Here is an 18,253-nt window from a genome sequence, read left to right as displayed (position 1 = left end):
TGGTTGACAGCAACATTTTATTTTATAAACACTAAAATTTCTATAAAACTGTATTTTTATAGTACATTTATGCATACTACAGTTAATAAATAACACAGTTTGAATATGAAAACAGCAGAAATTATTGAATACTTCAGTTTTTCTTTAAAAACAACATCGGATCACGTGCTTCTCTACACACACGCACACACACACACACACACACACACACACACACACACTCACACACACACACACACACACACACACACATCCTCTTCAACTGTTGAATTTCCTTTTGAGGTTTTTTGGGGGTGGAGCTTCTCCCCCTCTACGTCTCTGTCCTCTTCTCCCTCGCTGTGTTCTGTCATTCAAGAGAAATCTGTCACTTCTGGTTTTAGCGACAGAAGATGAGGAAGATGGACGCTCGTATCTTCATCCTGGACGTCCTGACGCTCTGCTGCCTCATTCACGGTAGGACTGACTCACACCGCCCTCATCCTGGCTCTGGATCAGATCACAGCATCAGGACCAGAACTAGGAACTGATCTGACGTTAGAAACTGGAACACATCCATCCATCATCCATCCATCCATCCATCCATCCATCCATCCATCCATCCATCCATCCGTCCATGTGTTCAGGTTCTCTACAGGGGTTCTACCAGCGCCGTCTCTACAGGGAACTGATGAGGAACTATAACCCGTTAGAACGACCCGTCAGCAACGACTCCCACAGTCTGACCGTTCACTTCAGCTTCAGCCTGCTGCAGATCATGGACGTGGTAACGACAGCATCACTGTTCACACACTTCTTCACATTTATCTCAATGTATAAAGAAAAGTGACATATGGTTTATGATAAATGTGATTATACAGTATATGTGTGTATAAAATAAGTATTCCAACTAAATCTAAACGGTGTCTGCTGTGGTTCTTATGGTAGGATGAGAAGAACCAGGTGATGACCACCAACATCTGGCTCCAGCTGGTGAGTTCAGTTCTGGGATGGATCCATGAAGCTGCTGCTTCAGGATCATGTGACGGATCCATTTTTATCATTTTCTTTAACATTACTGGATTCTTCAACAGTTTCTTACGTAAATACAACTGAAGAGACTTTGCTAAACTTTATGCCAACATTGATTGGTTCAGCCTCAAGCACCTAAAAAAGAGATTTATAGTTCCCTGATCCGTATTCTGACGCACTTGGAGGGTGAATATCAAATAACAACAGACTTGCAGTCGCGTCGGTTAGCAGTGAGATAATGAATTTGTCAGGCAGCAATGCATGAGAATCAGGAAGATACACCGTCCATCCTCCAGTTCAGTTTCCAAAAACACTCTGGAGGAGTCATGCAACCAAATCCAGCAACTAGGTCCTGCAGCTGGATCCAGCAACAGCATCCCAACCAGGAAATATTTTTTTGCTTCCAGAAATATTTCTATCATGACGCAGCACAAAGCTGTTCCTCTTGTCCGTCTTCCAGACAGGATGTCTCGCCTCCTGAAAGGATTATTAATCCCATTTACTGAAGCGGTCTGCATGTATGTAGGTTTCGGGCCTGTGGACGGTGTTTGTAACTCTCATCCAGCCTCATCTGCTCTTCTCGGAGAGAAAGGTTGCTTCCTCCCCAGAGACTATTTGCTCATCGTAGCACCCTCCAGGACCGGAGCGTCTTTTAGCTTAATTTAATTCTGTCTCCTTCTTCTCCTCCTTCAAGTCATTGTGTTTTTGTGATGGGGATGAATGTCTTCAAGCAAGAAGAAACATTTCTTAATCATGCTGCTTTTTAATGTCACAGTATTTCTGCAGGTTTTTGATGACTTTTTTCTCAGCAATTAAAACCACTTTGACCTTGAGACAAATTTTTTAAAGCAAATCCAACATTCCAAATGAACATTCGTAGATTCAGGCTCACAAGGCGTTGCCTCAAACATGCTACAAACATGGCAACGCGTGCTGCAGGAGCTTGAAGTGTGACCTTCAGGGTCTCAGGGGATTTTGGTTGCTGTGACGTTCTGCTGTCCATAAATTCCACCCGGGAGAAACTCGGTGATGTGAAGTAAACAAGATGGAGCGATGCTGCGACCTTCAGTCTGTCAAACCAGCAATGCTCCCCGGGGAACTGGAGAGGTTCTTAATGATCCTCGTATGGAAATCAGATCACGTTGGTGGTGAACTGTTATAGATGAGGCCTCTAAACAGCAGATTTCACAAACACAGAATAAACACATTTAAATCATTTGGGAAAATTCATAGCAATAATAGAAATAATAATATTGATATTAGTAGATAATATTCTAAGGGTTAATGTTAGGTCATTGAGAAACATTGAATCAACATAAATCAAGAAGTCTGACAAGACCAGATCTTGGACTTCATGGGGGGTTTTTTCTTCAAACTGCAGAAAAAAATATTTCTAAGTTAATCGTTAAAGAAGAATATGAGCATCTGTGTGTTTCAGTACTGGACAGACTTCTACCTGCAGTGGAACGCGTCCGATTATCCGGGGGTGACCAACGTCAGGTTCCCTGACAACCAGATCTGGAGGCCAGACATCCTGCTGTACAACAGGTACCTGAACTCCTCTGACTTCAGCTCATTCTGGTGTCTGGAGCACTAAAATTTACTTTATATGTCCGTTTTATTTTGGCTTTTGTTTGCTTTAAAATCAAACTCAGAAAAAGCCAATTTAAAAATAAGGAAAAATAATTGCTGATTCTAACAATGTAGCGGCGTCGTTCTCTTGGAAGTCATTTGACTTCATTTCTGACCATGTAGGGTTCCTGTTTTCACAGACTGATGCACTGAATGAAGGATTCCTCAAGAAGCAGTCTGGTTTCTTTTTTGGAAATGATATTAACGGTCTGGATGTAAATCTGTCTCTAATGGGCTGACTTTATGAAAACTTTAGAGCTAAGGGTTAATGATGATGGTGTCTTGATTACGCTGACTCATCTGTTCTCCACAGCGCTGATGAAAGGTTTGACGCCTCCTTCCACACCAACATCTTAGTCAACTCCTCCGGCTACTGCCAGTATTTACCACCAGGTAACACACACACACACACACACACACACACACACACACGATCTGGTGTTAATGTGTATTGTATTTATATATATATATATGTTCTTTTAAAATTTGATGGAATCGTTCATCCTCTAAAATGTGATCACTTTCTCCTCTCAGCTCATTTTTTCCTCCATCCGGCTCCTGATTTCTTTCCTGTCGTTGCTTCAGGCATCTTTAAGAGCACCTGTTACATCGACGTTCGCTGGTTTCCCTTCGATGTGCAGCGCTGCAACCTCAAGTTTGGCTCGTGGACGTATGGAGGCTGGTCTCTGGACCTGCAGATGATCGGGGCCGACGTCACCGGGTACATCGCCAATGGAGAGTGGGATCTCGTGGGTGAGATCTCCTGAACTTCCAGTCTCTGTAGTTTTCCTAAAAGGCTTTCTGGATGGGCTTTTAATTCTAACAGGAATCATCATCAGGAGTCATCATGATGCTCAGACGTGTTTCTGTCTTTAGAGGTTCCTGGACAGAGGAACGAGCATTTCTACGACTGCTGTAAGGAGCCTTACCCTGATGTGACCTTCACCGTGGTGATGAGGAGGAGGACGCTTTACTATGGACTCAACCTCCTCATCCCGTGCGTCCTCATCTCCACCCTCGCGCTCCTCGTCTTCCTTCTGCCAGCCGACTCGGGAGAGAAGATCTCTCTGGGTGAGGAGGGTTAGAGCTTCCTGGAAACACTTGTCATGACGACACTGTGGGTTGGTCATGTGACCAGCATGCTGACTGTGGGTGGTTGTGTGTTCAGGTATCACAGTGCTGCTGTCTCTGACCGTCTTCATGCTGCTGGTCGCTGAGATCATGCCGGCCACGTCTGACTCCGTCCCCCTCATCGGTGAGGTCACCGATTCCCCACCTTTGATTGGACCAATAAAGGACTGATGATGTAACGGTGTTATCAATCATCATCAGTTTCTTAAAACATTTCTATATTTCTTTTTAAATTTACCTTGTAAGCTTCTTCATTACCACATCTGAAGCACATGCTTTACGTTTACATTTAAACGGTCCATCTGTCCCAGAGTGATGTGGGAAGAGATCATGTGACCCAGAGCCCCCTCCCCTCCCATTAAAAAACAGTAGTTCTGGTTCTTAATGGGTTTAAAGTCTAATACTGCAGGGATATTAGAATAAAATAGTAGATGAAATTTAAAAAAAAAAAAATTAAAAAAAGAAAATATAATTATTGTCTAAAATGAGTTGGCTCTCTACCATCATGATGGAGTCATGATAAAATCTGTTGATCTTTTTTGATTCCTTTGTTAAGTTCTGGAGACACTCAGCTGTGCATGAGCAGATTCAAATAAGATGAATTAATGCATCAATAATTATATAGCGTGATTCTAATTCTAAATCTCTTAAAGATAGAAAATCTCAAACTAAGTATATTTTGATTTGAACAAACTTTGGTTTGAGGGTTCTACTTAAGTAGTGTTCCTACAGTGTTATATTTAGACATTTGTCATCACATCTCTGTTATTAACCTCCATCATGATATGTTACTAACACGCTCGTGATAAAAGCAGTCACATTCTGAACATAAATGTGTACTGCTTCTGTGTTTCAGCCCAGTACTTTGCCACCACCATGGTGATCGTCGGTGTGTCTGTCATCGCCACGGTTCTGGTTCTGCAGTATCATCACCACGACCCCGATGGAGGACACATGCCTCGCTGGGTCAGTCGTCCTACGGAGGTCATGTGATCACAAGAGACAAGGATGAAAACCAACATTAGATGATCTTCAAACTTTCAAACAGCACAGGATTATGTAGTGATGTCACTGCATTACAAAAAGGCAGGATTCTGTAATAAATTCTGGATTGCCCTTTTTAACTCAAAGGAATCAGACAGGAGACAGAATGATGGTATCTCAAACCACACAAAACCATTATAAACACATTGATTGCTTGTTGGTGCTTTCTGAATTGCGTGCATTATAATATTCTCTTTGCTCAGTTTCTCCACCTTTCTTTCCTTCCTGTTCCTCTTCTTCAGACCCGCGTCATTCTGTTGAACTGGTGTGCCTGGTTCCTGAGGATGCGACGTCCTGGTGAGGAGAAGGTCAGTCTGGTTTGCCACAACACTGCCAAGCATCAGCGCAGCAGCCTGTCCAGCCTGGAGCTCAGTGTCGGTCAGGGTTCTCTGCGACCTCATCCCCAGGTCACAAACGGCAACTTCTTATATGTCGGTTTCCGTGGGATGGAGGGGTTGCACTACAGCCTCCCCGAACCCGAGCTCATCTGTTCACGACTGGTGGGAGAGGAGGAGGGCTTTGTAAGAGGGGCTAGTGGGAGAGGAGCGGAGGGAGGCTCCAGCTTGGAGTCAGAGCTGAACCAGATCCTGGAGGAGGTTAAATACATCGCCAGGCGTTTCCGAGGCCAGGACGAGGAGGAGACGGTCTGCAGCGAATGGAAGTTTGCTGCAGCGGTGATCGACCGTTTGTGTCTGGTTGCGTTCTCACTCTTCACTGTCCTGTGCACCATTGGGATCCTCATGTCGGCTCCTAACTTTGTGGAGGCCATTTCTAAAGACTTCTTCAGCTGAAGAGGAGAACTGACAGCTGATGCTGACACCTATTGACCCTGACACCTCCTGACCCTGATACCTATTGACTGTGACACCTCCTGACCCTGATACCTATTGACCCTGACACCTCCTGACCCTGAAACCTGTTGACCCTGACACCTCCTGACCCTGAAACCTGTTGACCCTGATACTAATGGACTGTTTCCCAGAATTCCGATAAGAATTTGTCGTTTGATCTGATTGGGTGACCACTGCTAATTCTGAGCTGACCGCAGGTTTCCTGCACAAAAACAAGTGGGTGTGGTCTGTTTGTATATGTTGTTGTTGTAACGATTTCACTGGAACCCGTGTTAAATGCCTCTTACATTAAAATATAATAAATTAGTTTTTCCTCACTTTCTTTTCTCAGTGGTTTTTCCTTTCTAAATAGGACGGGGAAAGAAAGGGCGGTTGACTAAACCTATTTTACTCTGACACCTGAGGATGAAGCCGACAGTATGTTCCATTTTTGGTATTTGATCTACAGCTGTTTCACAGCTTCCTCGTTCAAGGCAGTGATGCTGTTTCACATGTCGACTCACTTTCAGGGACATTTTTAATTTTTACAGAGGCAGTAAAGCACTGTTTCAAATGTGAATGTTTCTACCCTCTCTACGTCTCAACCAGCACTGTTAACCTTAAAGCATTCACTTCTCTGGACTATTATTATCTTGTTGATTTTTCCTGTTTCACTGTCATACTTTTGGGTTCTGACCACCGGTCCTGTTCGAGCCTTGACAAAAGCAATGCATAGCTAACAATATATCATCTAATGACCGACAGTTTTAGAGCATGATTTGTCGTAGTACTTTGTGCGCAGACAGGACTGAGGACTCCATTGGCCTAATCGGGACAGAATCATAACTTGTGTGGTTGGATCTATAGGATTCTGATCAGAAACACTGACCGGGTCTTGGCAGTAAGACTTTGAAATGAAAGAAACTAATCAATAACACATTAATCCTTTGAGTTGTACAGAGATGCTGGTGGAATGTTTCTCATAAACTTCTGCTTTAACCTCCAGAACCAAAGCAACCAACAAGACACTGAGAACAGAGCCTCAATCCACCCCAACCTCTATTAAATATTACTAAACATCATTTTATATCATTGGATTTATTGCCCATTTGAACCCCTTTCATATCCAGAGCTGCTGGTTCCTGGGAGGTGAGGGATGATTGGCTCAAATCATCTTTTTTCAGTCATTCTGAGACAATCAGGATTTAGCTATAAATAATTTGGGGACAAGAAGAGAAAAACATAAAGATACACCTAATGATCAGAAATAGAAAATTTGTAATTTTATCTTTTACTGTAAAGTATAATACCAATAATTAAAATCATAATAAAAGATCTAAAGATTCTGATGCTTAGTTTTAGAATAATTAAATATTGGAGTTTATCTCCCTTTAAAATGGCATGTTTTACTGTTCACGTTACCTCTCAGTGTGTTCAACATACTGTTTTTTGTGTTGGAGCCACAGCTTTGTGTGACAGGCAGGCGTGTCAGATTACACCTGTTCTCACCTGTCCCAGCGGTCTTGTCTTCCACTGTCTGGGTGTCAGGATGGGCAGCGGAGCGTCCGTCACAGAGGCCCCCCAGCCAGAAAGGCTAGAGGTCCAGGAGGCTGAGCCCGAACCCGACCGGTCAGCTACACCTGCAGGACGGAGCGACGACACCCTACAGGTGAACATTTAGGGAGGCTGAGCTCCACAGGACTATCTGGTGGTATCAAGGGAATGGGTCAGTCACTGGGCAGCCTCACATGTAATTAATGACATTTTGTACTACTGCAGATCTTAATTATGATTTTATAAAATTTGTTTTGCCAGACTAGGTGTTACCAGATGTGAATTCTTCTTCTGTGGTTTTAAATCTTGACTGCTGTTTCCTGTCATTTCAGGCAGAGGAGGAAGCAGCGAGTCACAGTCACACTGTAGACATCCAGTCTCTAAAAAGTGATGACAGAATTGTGAAAAGAGATGAAGAAGAAGAAGAAGAAGAAAAAGAAGAAGAAGAAAAAGAAGAACAAAAAGAAGAAGAAGAATGTCTTTTGAATGCAGCTCCAGTTACTGTGAGTTAAATATTCACTCAGAAATTAATAATGCATGTCTGGTTGTCATTCATTTTTGATCAGGTTACATCGATCATGTCATGTCTGTTGAAAACAAATTAAAAGACAACCCACAACTTAACAACATGATCTCTGCCTTAGTAAGGCTCACACTGTGTGTCTCAAACGTGATGGTCAAAAGTTTTTACCCATGTTTGTTCATGCTTGGGGAAAAATAAGTTCACATATTTCATTTGATCATCATGTACTAATTATGACATCTGAAATGTTTGCAACAAAAATTGGACTTATTCAGTATTGTTTGTTATTCTGTTGTTTGATATTTTAATCAATTGCTGGTGTTTGTGGATTTTTTGTGAACTCTGACAGGAAGGCGGAGCGGAGGGAGAAGAGTTGTCTCTGGATTTTGAGAGTTTCCTCCACAACAACGGGACACTCTACAGCTGCTTCAAACACCATGGCAACAGAGTTTATGTCGACGAATCCCAGGTCAGAGTAAAACCAGTCACTTCTGTCAGTCAAGGTTCCCTTCCATCAGAACTACATTTCCCATCAGACCCTTGGTGCCTGTCTACTCTATTGAAGATTCCTCTTGATTCTATTATTTCTAATCATTGGGTTAAAACGTTATCTGTTACTGGTCCCCTTCACCTTCTGCCTTAGGAATTCCAATATTCCTGTAATTCCCAAAATAAATCAGTGAAAATAAAATTCTACACTGTTATTTATGTATATTGGTTTTTATTATCATTATTTTCATTAGATTATTAGACTAGCTGAACGGGTTACCACATACAAGTTTTTTCAGGATCTTCCAGAAACATGGATTATATTTTGAAGTCATGTTTGTGTTCTAAACAAAAATGACTTCAATGGACTCTATTTTTTAGGCCAACTGTTCTGAAGTCATGTGAATGGAAATTTGATGTTTTTTCTTAATGTGTGTCCTGACAGCTAGTTTATTCTTGACCCCTCATTGTCATCATCAGAAGCTGCAGCCATTTCCAAAGGACTGGTACGATCAGGGACGCTTCCTCACTGCCAACATGGAGGTCTGTTGATCATTAGCATCTCTGTAAATATTTCCCTGCATCCTACGAATCATTATTTTGACCCTTAGGCCTCTGGTCAGCCACTGGCTCCTGCTGACAGCCAGCCTGCAGTCGGGGAAGACGATCGCACCGGTAGCATCTACATCCAAGGCAGAGGAACCGTCATGACCTACATGTTCGAGGTGAGGAGGGTTCCTGACTTCTGCCACGGTGTGTCTTTCTGCTATCTCACCCCAACATCTTTCAGGAGCGGGTTAACATCTGCAGGTTCTGGGATCCTCAGTCAGGTGTGTGGCTCCTACTGCCGCTGCAGTGGGAGGTCAACGTGGAGTTTGTCAAGGCTAGAGTCCAACAAGTCATGGTAAGGAACAGTCTGATTTTCTCATCATCTTCAACATATCACTGGGATGAAAGAGTCCCTCGGAATTCCAGCTCCCAGCGTGAAGAAAAAAGTGTATTGTGTTTGGTGTTCCAGTCTGCGCTTCCTGGTCTGGTGGACCAGAAGGAGATCACCGCAGCGCTCAGACAGTGTAACTATGACCCTGAGGAGGTCATCTCTGTCTACCTTACCATGTTTGGAGAAATACTGCTGCAGATTCCAGGCGGAGATCACAACTACACCCATGATCTCAACTCCTTCAGGTGTGCAAAAACCGCAAGACCAGCATCCAAACTGATTCAGAACACTTCTAAAGACGACAGGCTTGTCCTGGATGGGGAAGGACTTCCTGTCAGCTCAGTTGTGCTAAAACTAGACATGAATATGTGAAAAACCTCAATATTTTTATGTCACTCTCTTCCATTTTTCTTCATGTAATGTTGATTTCTGGTTGATTTCTGGATCAGTCTTGATGATGCCTGTTGTTAACTCCCTTGATGAAACATCTTGTTTTGCAGAGCCCTCCTTGAGCGGGACAGAATCATTGAGGATCTCAAGCAGAAACTCCAGACCAAACAGAAGGAAGTGGACGATCTCTTTCAGAGGAACAGCTACCTAGCCAGGGAGGTCCGTTACCTCAGCGAAGTCATCCAGCACCAGAACCATAAATTAGCCAAACTTGAAGCTTACCAGCAGGGTGCTCAAGAGAAGATCCGATCCCTTCTGAATCGCCGAACTCCCGCTGCTCCCCCTCCCAAAACCATCATCAAAACCACTGTAGAACCCGACCAAGTCCGGCAGGTGAGCCGTCTGACACATGAGCTGAACGTCTCCAACAAGCAGCTCCGATCCACCGTCCAGCAGGCGATGACTGACATGAAGAACCAGCTGGAGCAGCAGAAGGCTGCTGCGGGTAGGTTGATCCTGGCAGAGCAGGATTCAGCCAAGGAGGTGGAGGAGCTGAGGTCCCTCTACCGAAAGGAGGCGGTGGAACGGAAGAGTCTGTACAATAAGCTGCTGGAGCTGCAGGGGAACATCCGAGTGTTCTGTCGCTGTAGGAAGACGATGGGCTCCAGTTCCTGCCTGGAGACAGTCAGTGACCAGGAGGTGGCGGTCGTCCAGAAGGGGAACAGAAAGAAATTTCAGTTTGATAAGGTCTACTCTCAGAACAGCACACAGGTAACACTTAACTGGACCTCTCCAATGCATCTGAACCAAGTCAATTCAAACAAAATTTGTCTGAAACTAGTTTGACAATCGATTATTTCAGTCATTTTTTTACTGTATCAAATCTTTGCTGTTCTTGTTACAAAAATCTTAAGATTTGATGTCTTTTTTTGTTTCTTCCTGCAGGAAGATGTGTTTGCAGGGACTCTGCCAGTGATCACGTCCTGCGTGGATGGATTTAACGTCTGTATACTGGCCTATGGGCAAACTGGCTCAGGGAAGACGTACACCATGATGGGCAACAAAGAGAACCCCGGAGTCAACATCAGGTCAGAGTTGCTGAATAATGCTGTGATGTAAACTTTAGTAACGTAAAACCATTAACACATAGCAACTGCTTTCACACCTGTCTTTTCCAACTCAGCATTATATCAACAATAAAACATGATAGGGAGAAAACTTGTCTTTACAATGGACACCAGCTTAGTTTTGGCACAGCTTTTAGAAAACGTCTTCCTGTAGAAGTAAATGGCGAGCTGTGAAACAGGTGAAAACATTTAATAATTGTTTAGTTTTCATAAAGATAGGTGAACATTATTCACGTAAATATGTTAGGAAGGATGTACTGTAAGAAAGCCCTTACTTTAGTGATGGGTTCTATCAGAGAATGCTAAAACGTCTGATTGACGCACCCACAACAAAAACAAAACCAAATATCCAATCAGAAACAGGTGAATGATCAGTGGTCGGATTTAAAGTCTGGAGCAATGGAAGCTTTTTGACACGTTTCAAATCCTCTCGTCTCATTTTGAGATGTGACACCTGATAACGGCTCATCAATATGTGATGAGATCAGTTTACACAGAGTTGAGTTTCTTGTATGTGTGTGTGTGTGTGTGTGTGTGTGTGTGTGTGTGTGTGTGTGTGTGTGTGTGTGTGTGTGTGTGTGTGTGTGCGTGTGTATGTGTGTGTTCTTAGATCCATACGAGAACTTCTCCGCATCTGTTCAGAGAAGGAGAACGTGTCCTACAGGCTGAAGGTGTGATATCATCACAGCTGATTTTGTGTGAAATGTCTCCACTCATTATTCACCAGAGTATGAATCCAAAGATCACACTGACTCTCCACACCATCGATGATGTCACCACTGTGGAAACACTTCAGTAATACACACCCAGCACAACCAACATATGAAAACGTCCTTTCACACCAGTAAATTCCAGTGTCCATTTTAACTATATATAATGTTTCTATATTCAATTATTGTGAAGCAACAATTTTGAAGTAACTTTAATTTTAATGAGACAATTTTCCACAGAATGACATAAAATATTAAATTATATGTACATAGGGTATATATTATATATATACACACACACACACGCACACAACCGTATTTTTATATTTGTGCAATACATTTTATACGTTTGTACTAATTTTCAGATTTCTATGTTGGAGATTTATAATGACAATCTGAATGACCTGCTGACCAAAAGCTCTGGTCCTGCTCTGGACATCAGGGTCCAGGGGAAGTCAGTGTCTGTCCAAGGACTGACCCAGATCCAGGTCCAGACTGAAGCTGACATCCTCAGTGTCATGGAGACAGGAGAGAAGAACAGGAAGATCGCCTCCACCAAGATGAACACACACAGGTGCTGCTTTCAGGTAGACAGGTAGAAAAAAAAAAGCTACCCCGATGAAAAGCAGGATTAATGAAATGTCCTTCTTCCTCAGTTCCCGGTCTCACCTGGTGGTGGCGCTGGAGGTGGAGGGCTCAGACCAGGTGTCGGGGCTGGTGTCTCGTGGGACGCTCACACTGTGTGACCTGGCTGGATCTGAACGGATCTCTAAAACTGAAGCGGAGGGTCAGCGGCTGGTGGAGGCGGCTGCCATCAACAAGTCTCTGACGGCCCTGGGACAGGTATAGAGGCCCACCTGGGGGGGCACATGGGTCAGCAACGGGGCTGCCCTGGAACCTCCAGCTGCTAATGGATCAGGTTAATGATGCGGATATTATGACCAGTAGGTTTGGCCATCAAAATCAGGTACCAGAATTGGAACTGGTTATAAAATTTGATTCCATCTGCAGACGTTTTTATGAGGTTCTTTAAACTGGGCTCCACCTTGAAGCTCAGCAAACAAGTGTGACTTGAGATGGGACTCGGCTTGTTCTAAACTTTATTCTTACTGGAAGGATACAGTAACTAACGAGCTCCTGACCTGCAGTGGTGATTGAGCCTTACCTCCATCTTACCTCCATCAACAAGGAGCTCACTGTTGGCTACATTATTATTGGGTTGTTTTGGGGTTTTTGTTTATTTTTGGTTAATACAGCCCATTCAGGCTAACATTTGCAGTGCTAACCTGCTTTTTCTTACAAGCATGAAAACGGCAGATTATTTCCTCCTGTCCTCCAGGTGTTCAGCGCTCTGAAGTGTAACGCCCTCCACGTCCCGTACAGGAACTCCAAACTCACCCACCTGCTGCAGTCCTGCCTCAGTGGAGATGCCAAGGTGAGATGCTCCCTCGGCTTTTACACAGCTTGTTTTGAGGTAGGACTGCGGCAGGCCGGGGATGTAATTCAAGGGTAGAGAGCATGCTTCGCACGTATGCGGCCCTGGCTTCAATCCCTAGTATCTGCAGCCCTACTGGAGCCAGTGTCTACTGTAAGCCAGTCCCAAACCCAGATAAATCGGGTTGCAGCAGGAACGGCATCCGGTGCAGAAACAGTAAAGGGACAATCTAATTGTTCATGTTTATGGTTTGTTTACACAAAACCACCTCCAGTGTTGCCTCAATTGTTGTTTTATTGCACACATTACTGAGTCAAAGTGTCCAGACAGGTTCCACGTGAACATGTTTAGCTAAACTGATCATCTTCCTCGCTAACAGGTGTGTCCTCTGGTTTCTCTGCAGTGCTGCATGTTTCTGAACGTGAGTCCAGATGTTGAAGACGTGGCGGAAACACTGAGCACGCTCCAGTTTGGCTCCTCCACACGGCAGGTGTCACTGGGGAAGGCGACGCAGAACATTGTACCCACCAAAAGCAACAAGGCTGTCAAATAGACAGGAGACCAGAAGAGATCCCTGATGACTGATTTGTGACTGTTTTACAATAAAAGATAGATTTTATATCTCAATGTCTGTAGAGTCGCTTCAGAGACCGATTAGTTTGACATCAATCTGCCCCTGACTCCATTCCATCGTCATCCTAGCTGCTGCAGGAGCCTCTGTTCTTCAGCAGGTGGTTGAGGACGCTGGTCTGTTTCAGCGCTCTGAGGTTGGACACATCCTCTGCAATGACCGGGACGTCCTCGCAGTGGTTTGTCTCGTCTCTCTCGTCCTCGCCGCTGTCACATAATGTACACAAGAGGGCGTCGTTTTCATACGTGGGGAAGTAATACCTGAGGAGAGATGAGTCAGGTTTATTCACTAATGAGAAGTAGTAAATAAATAAAATGAATGATTTTATTAACAGTAGTTTCTTTAAAACAGAATATAAACTAATCCAAAAGTAAACGGAAGAAAAAAAAAACACTAGTGCCCTCTGGTGGTAGCAGCAGCAATTCACAATTCCTGCAGCATGTTATCTCTCACTGGCGTTAGTGAAAAGATTGACCTGGAAGCACTGACACCAACATGAACCTGAACTTACTGTGGCTGATTCCACGTCGACACCTCAGGCAGCATCATCACATGACCTTCATCTACGATGTGGCGGACCACATCGTCTCTGGAGTCAAATTTCTCCTGGCAGCCGTAGCAGCGGCTCTGGTGGATCTGCCGACGTATGAAGTTCACCAGTTTGACCTGCTGGTAGAACCTGAGACCTGCGGTAAGACACGTGTATGTGGTGTACACAGTTTATATCCCGTCCACCTCATGCAGATTCTGGTTCATACCAGATCTCATCTGTCAGTGACTGCTTCCGTTAATTACACTGATCACCTTACAGAGAAGGAACATCTTGTGTATATTTTACTCACCGAGTTGAGTCCTCAGCTGATGGAGGTCGAAGCCATGAGTGTCCTGAAACCACAGGAGCAAAAAAAAATTCAGAAAACATCAGAAAATGGTTCACTGGACATCGTAGGATTCCTCACATCTCTGTCACTATCAGAGGAAAGCATTCAAATTTGTCAAATCAGAAGAAAATGTAGTGCTAGTGCTTGTTACACACTAGTGATGATAACACTCTGGTTACACAAGGAGATCAGGATGGCGAGGTTTCCAAATGTTTCTGGCTTCCTGTAAACGTTGTTCTACCTTCATATGTGTGTAGATCTGGTCCATTGTCTCTGACTGATGATCACAGAACAGACACACGGCAGTGACTGGATGAGCCTGCCAGTCCGACCAATCACTGTGGACGACAGACAGATGGGATAAGAAAGAGATGGTTCCCTTCATCATAGGTGATCAGTGAAGCTGAATCCATTCACACAGATCCGATACTCACTCATCTTCATCATCTACCAGCTCACGGTCATCCTCGCTCTGGACGTCCTCCCAGGTCTTCCCCAGTTCCTGAAAGGAGACAGAAAAACTCGTCTAACTTTCCACCAAACAGATTTCTAAAGAGGAAATGACTCATGTGATTAATCACATTAAACACATGCATGTAAAAATGCCAAACGCTTCAGAAGAAGCACGAGATTTTGTCCATTTAGAAGAAAACGTACTCACTTTTAGAGTGACTGTGAGATTAGCACCAGAGCTAACATAGACATTTCAATATTTGTTCACCACGTGACATGCTTACCCAGAACACACATCATCAAACATGACAGATTTTCCTGGTCTCTATTGGAGAGCCAGGTCTAAAGGTACTTCAGGTAGCTAATCTTTAGACAGTGGGTTGTGGTACCAGGTAGTTGATGATGTAGAAGCGGTCGTATTCATGGTTGTTGGCGTTGATGCGGCGGTGAGATTTTTTCCTCATGTGATCTTTCAGTGTGGTTTTGTCTCTGAAGGATTTCTCACAGTAAAGACACTGCAGACTGAGAGGGGGACACAGTAAACATTAGCATCCATGTTCTCTGCATGTCAGCTGTTGGAACAGATTAACAAAGAACGAATTGGTCTATCAGGAAAATAAAACTGCATAGATTTAACCTAAAAGGACGTATAGATGATGGTTGATGCTAAAATAACTTGGAACAAAATTACAGTTTAGAGCTTTATTACATTAACTACTAGATGTATGTATTTTCTGCTGCATCTCATAGAGGGCAAGACAGTATACATAGAATCTACAAGAGCATGTATGTAGTTACATGTAGAGTCTATACATCTGTGGAGGATGTATGTAGAACATATACATGTGTAGCATATATTTATATATATGTCTGTAAAGGATGTTCAGTTCAGTGTATGTACGTCTTTAACCCGGAGGTCTTACTTGTCCAGTTTGCTTTGCAATGTCTCCAGAAACTGTTTACAGTACACGATGTTGTCCGGCAGGCCGATGCTGAAGGAATGCTCTCGGGCCATGTGGTTCAGCAGAGTCGCCCTGAAAATTTGACACTAAATATTTATGATGTGCTGAGAGTAATTGCTCATTTACAGTATATGACACCACTTTAATGGCAATTTGATAAAACTTTGATAGTTTTGTTTTTGTTTGTTTTTTGTTTGTTCTTTATACTGGCTGTCAGATTAATTTGGTTTTCAACCTGTTTCCAGTGAACTCTTCACTGCAGAACATGCAGACATGATTGAAGCTGCTGTCCTCTCTCTCCGCCTGCTGCTGCTCCAGAACTTCTTCCTGTAAAGATCAACACTGAAACAGATCCTGGAGGGCGGAATTGGTCGCCACAGTTTGTGGATTCATGTCAGACAATCAGAGAACATGGGGGTCAGGTTCCTGACCAGTCGTCTCTGTTGGAGCCTCTCTCTGAGGATTCGGTCTTCTGGAAGGACGTCACACAGCAGGAAGTAGTCCTCCTGTTTCTCTGTGCGGACAAGATTAAAATCAAAATCACATTGATCTTAATAAAAATTACAGGCAGACAAAAGTTACAGTATAGTTTGACTATTAACTATGACTATTGACCTATTGATGTGGGTTAATCAGTCAGAAGAAGACATTTACAGTGAACTGTTCACAGATTTGGTTGATATGTAACTGAATACCCTACTGCTACTGAGAACAATCGCTGACCAAAAGATATTGATTTGGATCATGGTTTGATCACTTCTGATAATGAAGTGAGTAATGGTGTTTCCTGTTATGTATGTTTTGGCTTGTCTTCACAAGAGACTGCAGCTAGTGAGAACTCAGTGCTGTAGGTAAGGCTGGATGGACAATGAACATGTCTGAGTGTCTGTGAACTCACCGACTGGACCAGTGGAATTAGTCTTAATGACACTGCAGAATTCTGTGACCGGCTGCTCCAAGAATCTGCCCTTCCAGTACAGCAGGTACCTGAAAGACAAGAGGAAAGGCATCACAGAAACATCAGCTTTGTTTCCCGTCACCGTGACAATGGGTATTTATTCTAAAGACAACTGTTGGGAAGATCTCTCTCGATTCTAAAGCTTTAAATCAACTCAAAGAGATTCAACCTAACTTTGAGACTCTTCAGACATGGATGAGGTCATAGTCTAAGACAATGTATTTATTACTGGCAAACCTGATTAGTACAGCTATGATGTGAGCATTGAGACTGATGTCTGCATATTGTTTTTCTTTCTTTCAATGTATTCAGTGTTCATTATATTAAACATTATATTAAACATGATCAGGATAAATGTTTATTTTATACCTTTAAACTAAACTTATAGATCATAATTATTTTTGGGTGAGCTAGCGATTTCAAATTGTTCAATGCATTATAAAGATTGGCTGCCACTACACACACGCACATCTGTGTGTGTGTGTGTGTGTGTGTGTGTGTGTGTGTGTGTGTGTGTGAATAATCCAAAAAAGCAGTTTCTGGTAAACTCACAGACCATATGGTGGCTCTGAACGTGATCAAACAGATCTGAGATTCATGTTGGTCTGAACCTAACCTCTGTACGTCTCCGGCAGCAGTAAATAAACAGTAACATAAAATATTTTATGATACAGCAGTCTTAATCTGCTGAAATTGGTCTGAGATCAGCTTTCTGTACAGAAACAAGGCAGTGCGCTTCGTATGTTCATACTTTGGCAAGTCTGCGATCAGTTTGACGTCAGCGATGACCGTCTTGTGCTCCATCAGCAGGTGTTTGAGGAGGACGTCTTTCTGCACCTGAGGGACGGACTCGCGACAGAACAGACACACCAGCAGCTCTAAACTGGGCCAGTGTTTACTGGGAGAACTGGTCCCCTCAGGGATCTGCTCTGGAAAACACAGTGGCTCCAGGATGCTGTCCTCAGCTGTGAGACGGAGACCCACGCGTTACTGCAGTACCATCCATAACCATACTAGTTATACTCTCATATACTGTACTGTACTACTAACAGTAGTTCTAGAATCGTGACGTGTCTTCTTTCAGGCAGGGGAAGCGCTCTTATTTTAAGAACTTTTTCTTCAAATTTCAAAGTCTTTACTGTTTTTAAAAAAAAATCATTTTTCCTACCTTTTGACAAACTAGGGTTAGAGTAATAATATTTAATACTAATATTTACTCTGGATTTCTATCTGTATAAGTCTGTAACTATTAACATGGACGGACAAGTTCGCCTTTTAGCTTAGCCAGCTAGCTGAAACTTCAATATTGAGAGCTTTTTAGCTGGTACTTTCTTTCTGACAGACAGAACATTTTATTTTCAGACTGACAATGATCTTCGGACACAAACAACGTCATGAGTCCGACTGAAACGTCTAAAATGAGAACATACCATCTTTTCTCCTGCCACAGGCGGCCATCTTTGGTGTCACGTGGTTAAACAGAGCAAGACTGACCAATCAGGGTTTACCAAAAGGTCACAGACGTCATCCAGGACGTGGGCTCTCACTGACGTCA

At 43.3% G+C, this 18,253-nt stretch overlaps 3 protein-coding genes across 3 annotated transcripts; 2 read left to right on the top strand and 1 right to left on the bottom strand.

The window, feature by feature from the left end:
* Positions 1–398: 398 nt before the first annotated feature.
* On the top strand, positions 399–5,930 carry LOC137594230 (neuronal acetylcholine receptor subunit alpha-7). Its single transcript, XM_068313577.1, has 10 exons — positions 399–453; positions 624–763; positions 925–969; positions 2,447–2,556; positions 2,954–3,033; positions 3,226–3,393; positions 3,517–3,711; positions 3,809–3,895; positions 4,628–4,737; positions 5,058–5,930. The coding sequence occupies exons 1-10, from the start codon at positions 399–401 to the stop codon at positions 5,604–5,606; spliced, it is 1,539 nt and encodes a 512-aa protein (XP_068169678.1). The 3' UTR covers positions 5,607–5,930.
* Positions 5,931–7,194: 1,264 nt separating this feature from the next.
* LOC137593707 (kinesin-like protein klp-3) lies at positions 7,195–13,379 on the top strand. The gene is made up of 14 exons (XM_068312644.1): positions 7,195–7,314; positions 7,532–7,702; positions 8,072–8,191; positions 8,692–8,754; positions 8,835–8,936; positions 9,002–9,115; positions 9,230–9,396; positions 9,652–10,312; positions 10,487–10,629; positions 11,279–11,339; positions 11,744–11,952; positions 12,035–12,221; positions 12,718–12,813; positions 13,217–13,379. The coding sequence occupies exons 1-14, from the start codon at positions 7,195–7,197 to the stop codon at positions 13,364–13,366; spliced, it is 2,364 nt and encodes a 787-aa protein (XP_068168745.1). The 3' UTR covers positions 13,367–13,379.
* On the bottom strand, positions 13,372–18,206 carry znf277 (zinc finger protein 277). Its single transcript, XM_068314024.1, has 12 exons — positions 18,129–18,206; positions 17,450–17,663; positions 16,639–16,727; positions 16,172–16,254; positions 15,976–16,067; positions 15,702–15,812; positions 15,168–15,300; positions 14,760–14,827; positions 14,567–14,663; positions 14,287–14,329; positions 13,956–14,130; positions 13,372–13,704 (listed from the first exon to the last, which is right to left on the bottom strand). Exons 1-12 carry the CDS (start codon positions 18,154–18,156, stop codon positions 13,512–13,514), a joined length of 1,326 nt encoding a protein of 441 aa, XP_068170125.1. The 5' UTR covers positions 18,157–18,206; the 3' UTR covers positions 13,372–13,511.
* Positions 18,207–18,253: the final 47 nt, after the last annotated feature.

The sequence above is a fragment of the Antennarius striatus genome, chromosome 4 (assembly GCF_040054535.1).
Source record: "Antennarius striatus isolate MH-2024 chromosome 4, ASM4005453v1, whole genome shotgun sequence".
Lineage (NCBI taxonomy): Eukaryota > Metazoa > Chordata > Actinopteri > Lophiiformes > Antennariidae > Antennarius > Antennarius striatus.
The sequence above is the reverse complement of the archived record's forward strand: the minus strand, read 5'-3'. Positions and strand labels throughout refer to the sequence as shown.

Excerpts from the sequence above, each read along its gene's own strand:
- LOC137594230 (XM_068313577.1), top strand. The coding sequence starts at position 399 with ATGGACGCTCGTATCTTCATCCTGGACGTCCTGACGCTCTGCTGCCTC. Across the intron at positions 454-623 it reads GCTCTGCTGCCTCATTCACG|GTTCTCTACAGGGGTTCTAC; the intron begins GTAGGACTGACT and ends CCATGTGTTCAG. Across the intron at positions 3,034-3,225 it reads CTGCCAGTATTTACCACCAG|GCATCTTTAAGAGCACCTGT; the intron begins GTAACACACACA and ends TCGTTGCTTCAG.
- LOC137593707 (XM_068312644.1), top strand. The coding sequence starts at position 7,195 with ATGGGCAGCGGAGCGTCCGTCACAGAGGCCCCCCAGCCAGAAAGGCTA. Across the intron at positions 8,755-8,834 it reads TCCTCACTGCCAACATGGAG|CCACTGGCTCCTGCTGACAG; the intron begins GTCTGTTGATCA and ends GCCTCTGGTCAG. Across the intron at positions 12,814-13,216 it reads GCCTCAGTGGAGATGCCAAG|TGCTGCATGTTTCTGAACGT; the intron begins GTGAGATGCTCC and ends GTTTCTCTGCAG.
- znf277 (XM_068314024.1), bottom strand. The coding sequence starts at position 18,156 with ATGGCCGCCTGTGGCAGGAGAAAAGATG. Across the intron at positions 16,068-16,171 it reads GGCTCCAACAGAGACGACTG|GAAGAAGTTCTGGAGCAGCA; the intron begins GTCAGGAACCTG and ends TGATCTTTACAG. Across the intron at positions 14,330-14,566 it reads AGATCTACACACATATGAAG|GACACTCATGGCTTCGACCT; the intron begins GTAGAACAACGT and ends CTGTGGTTTCAG.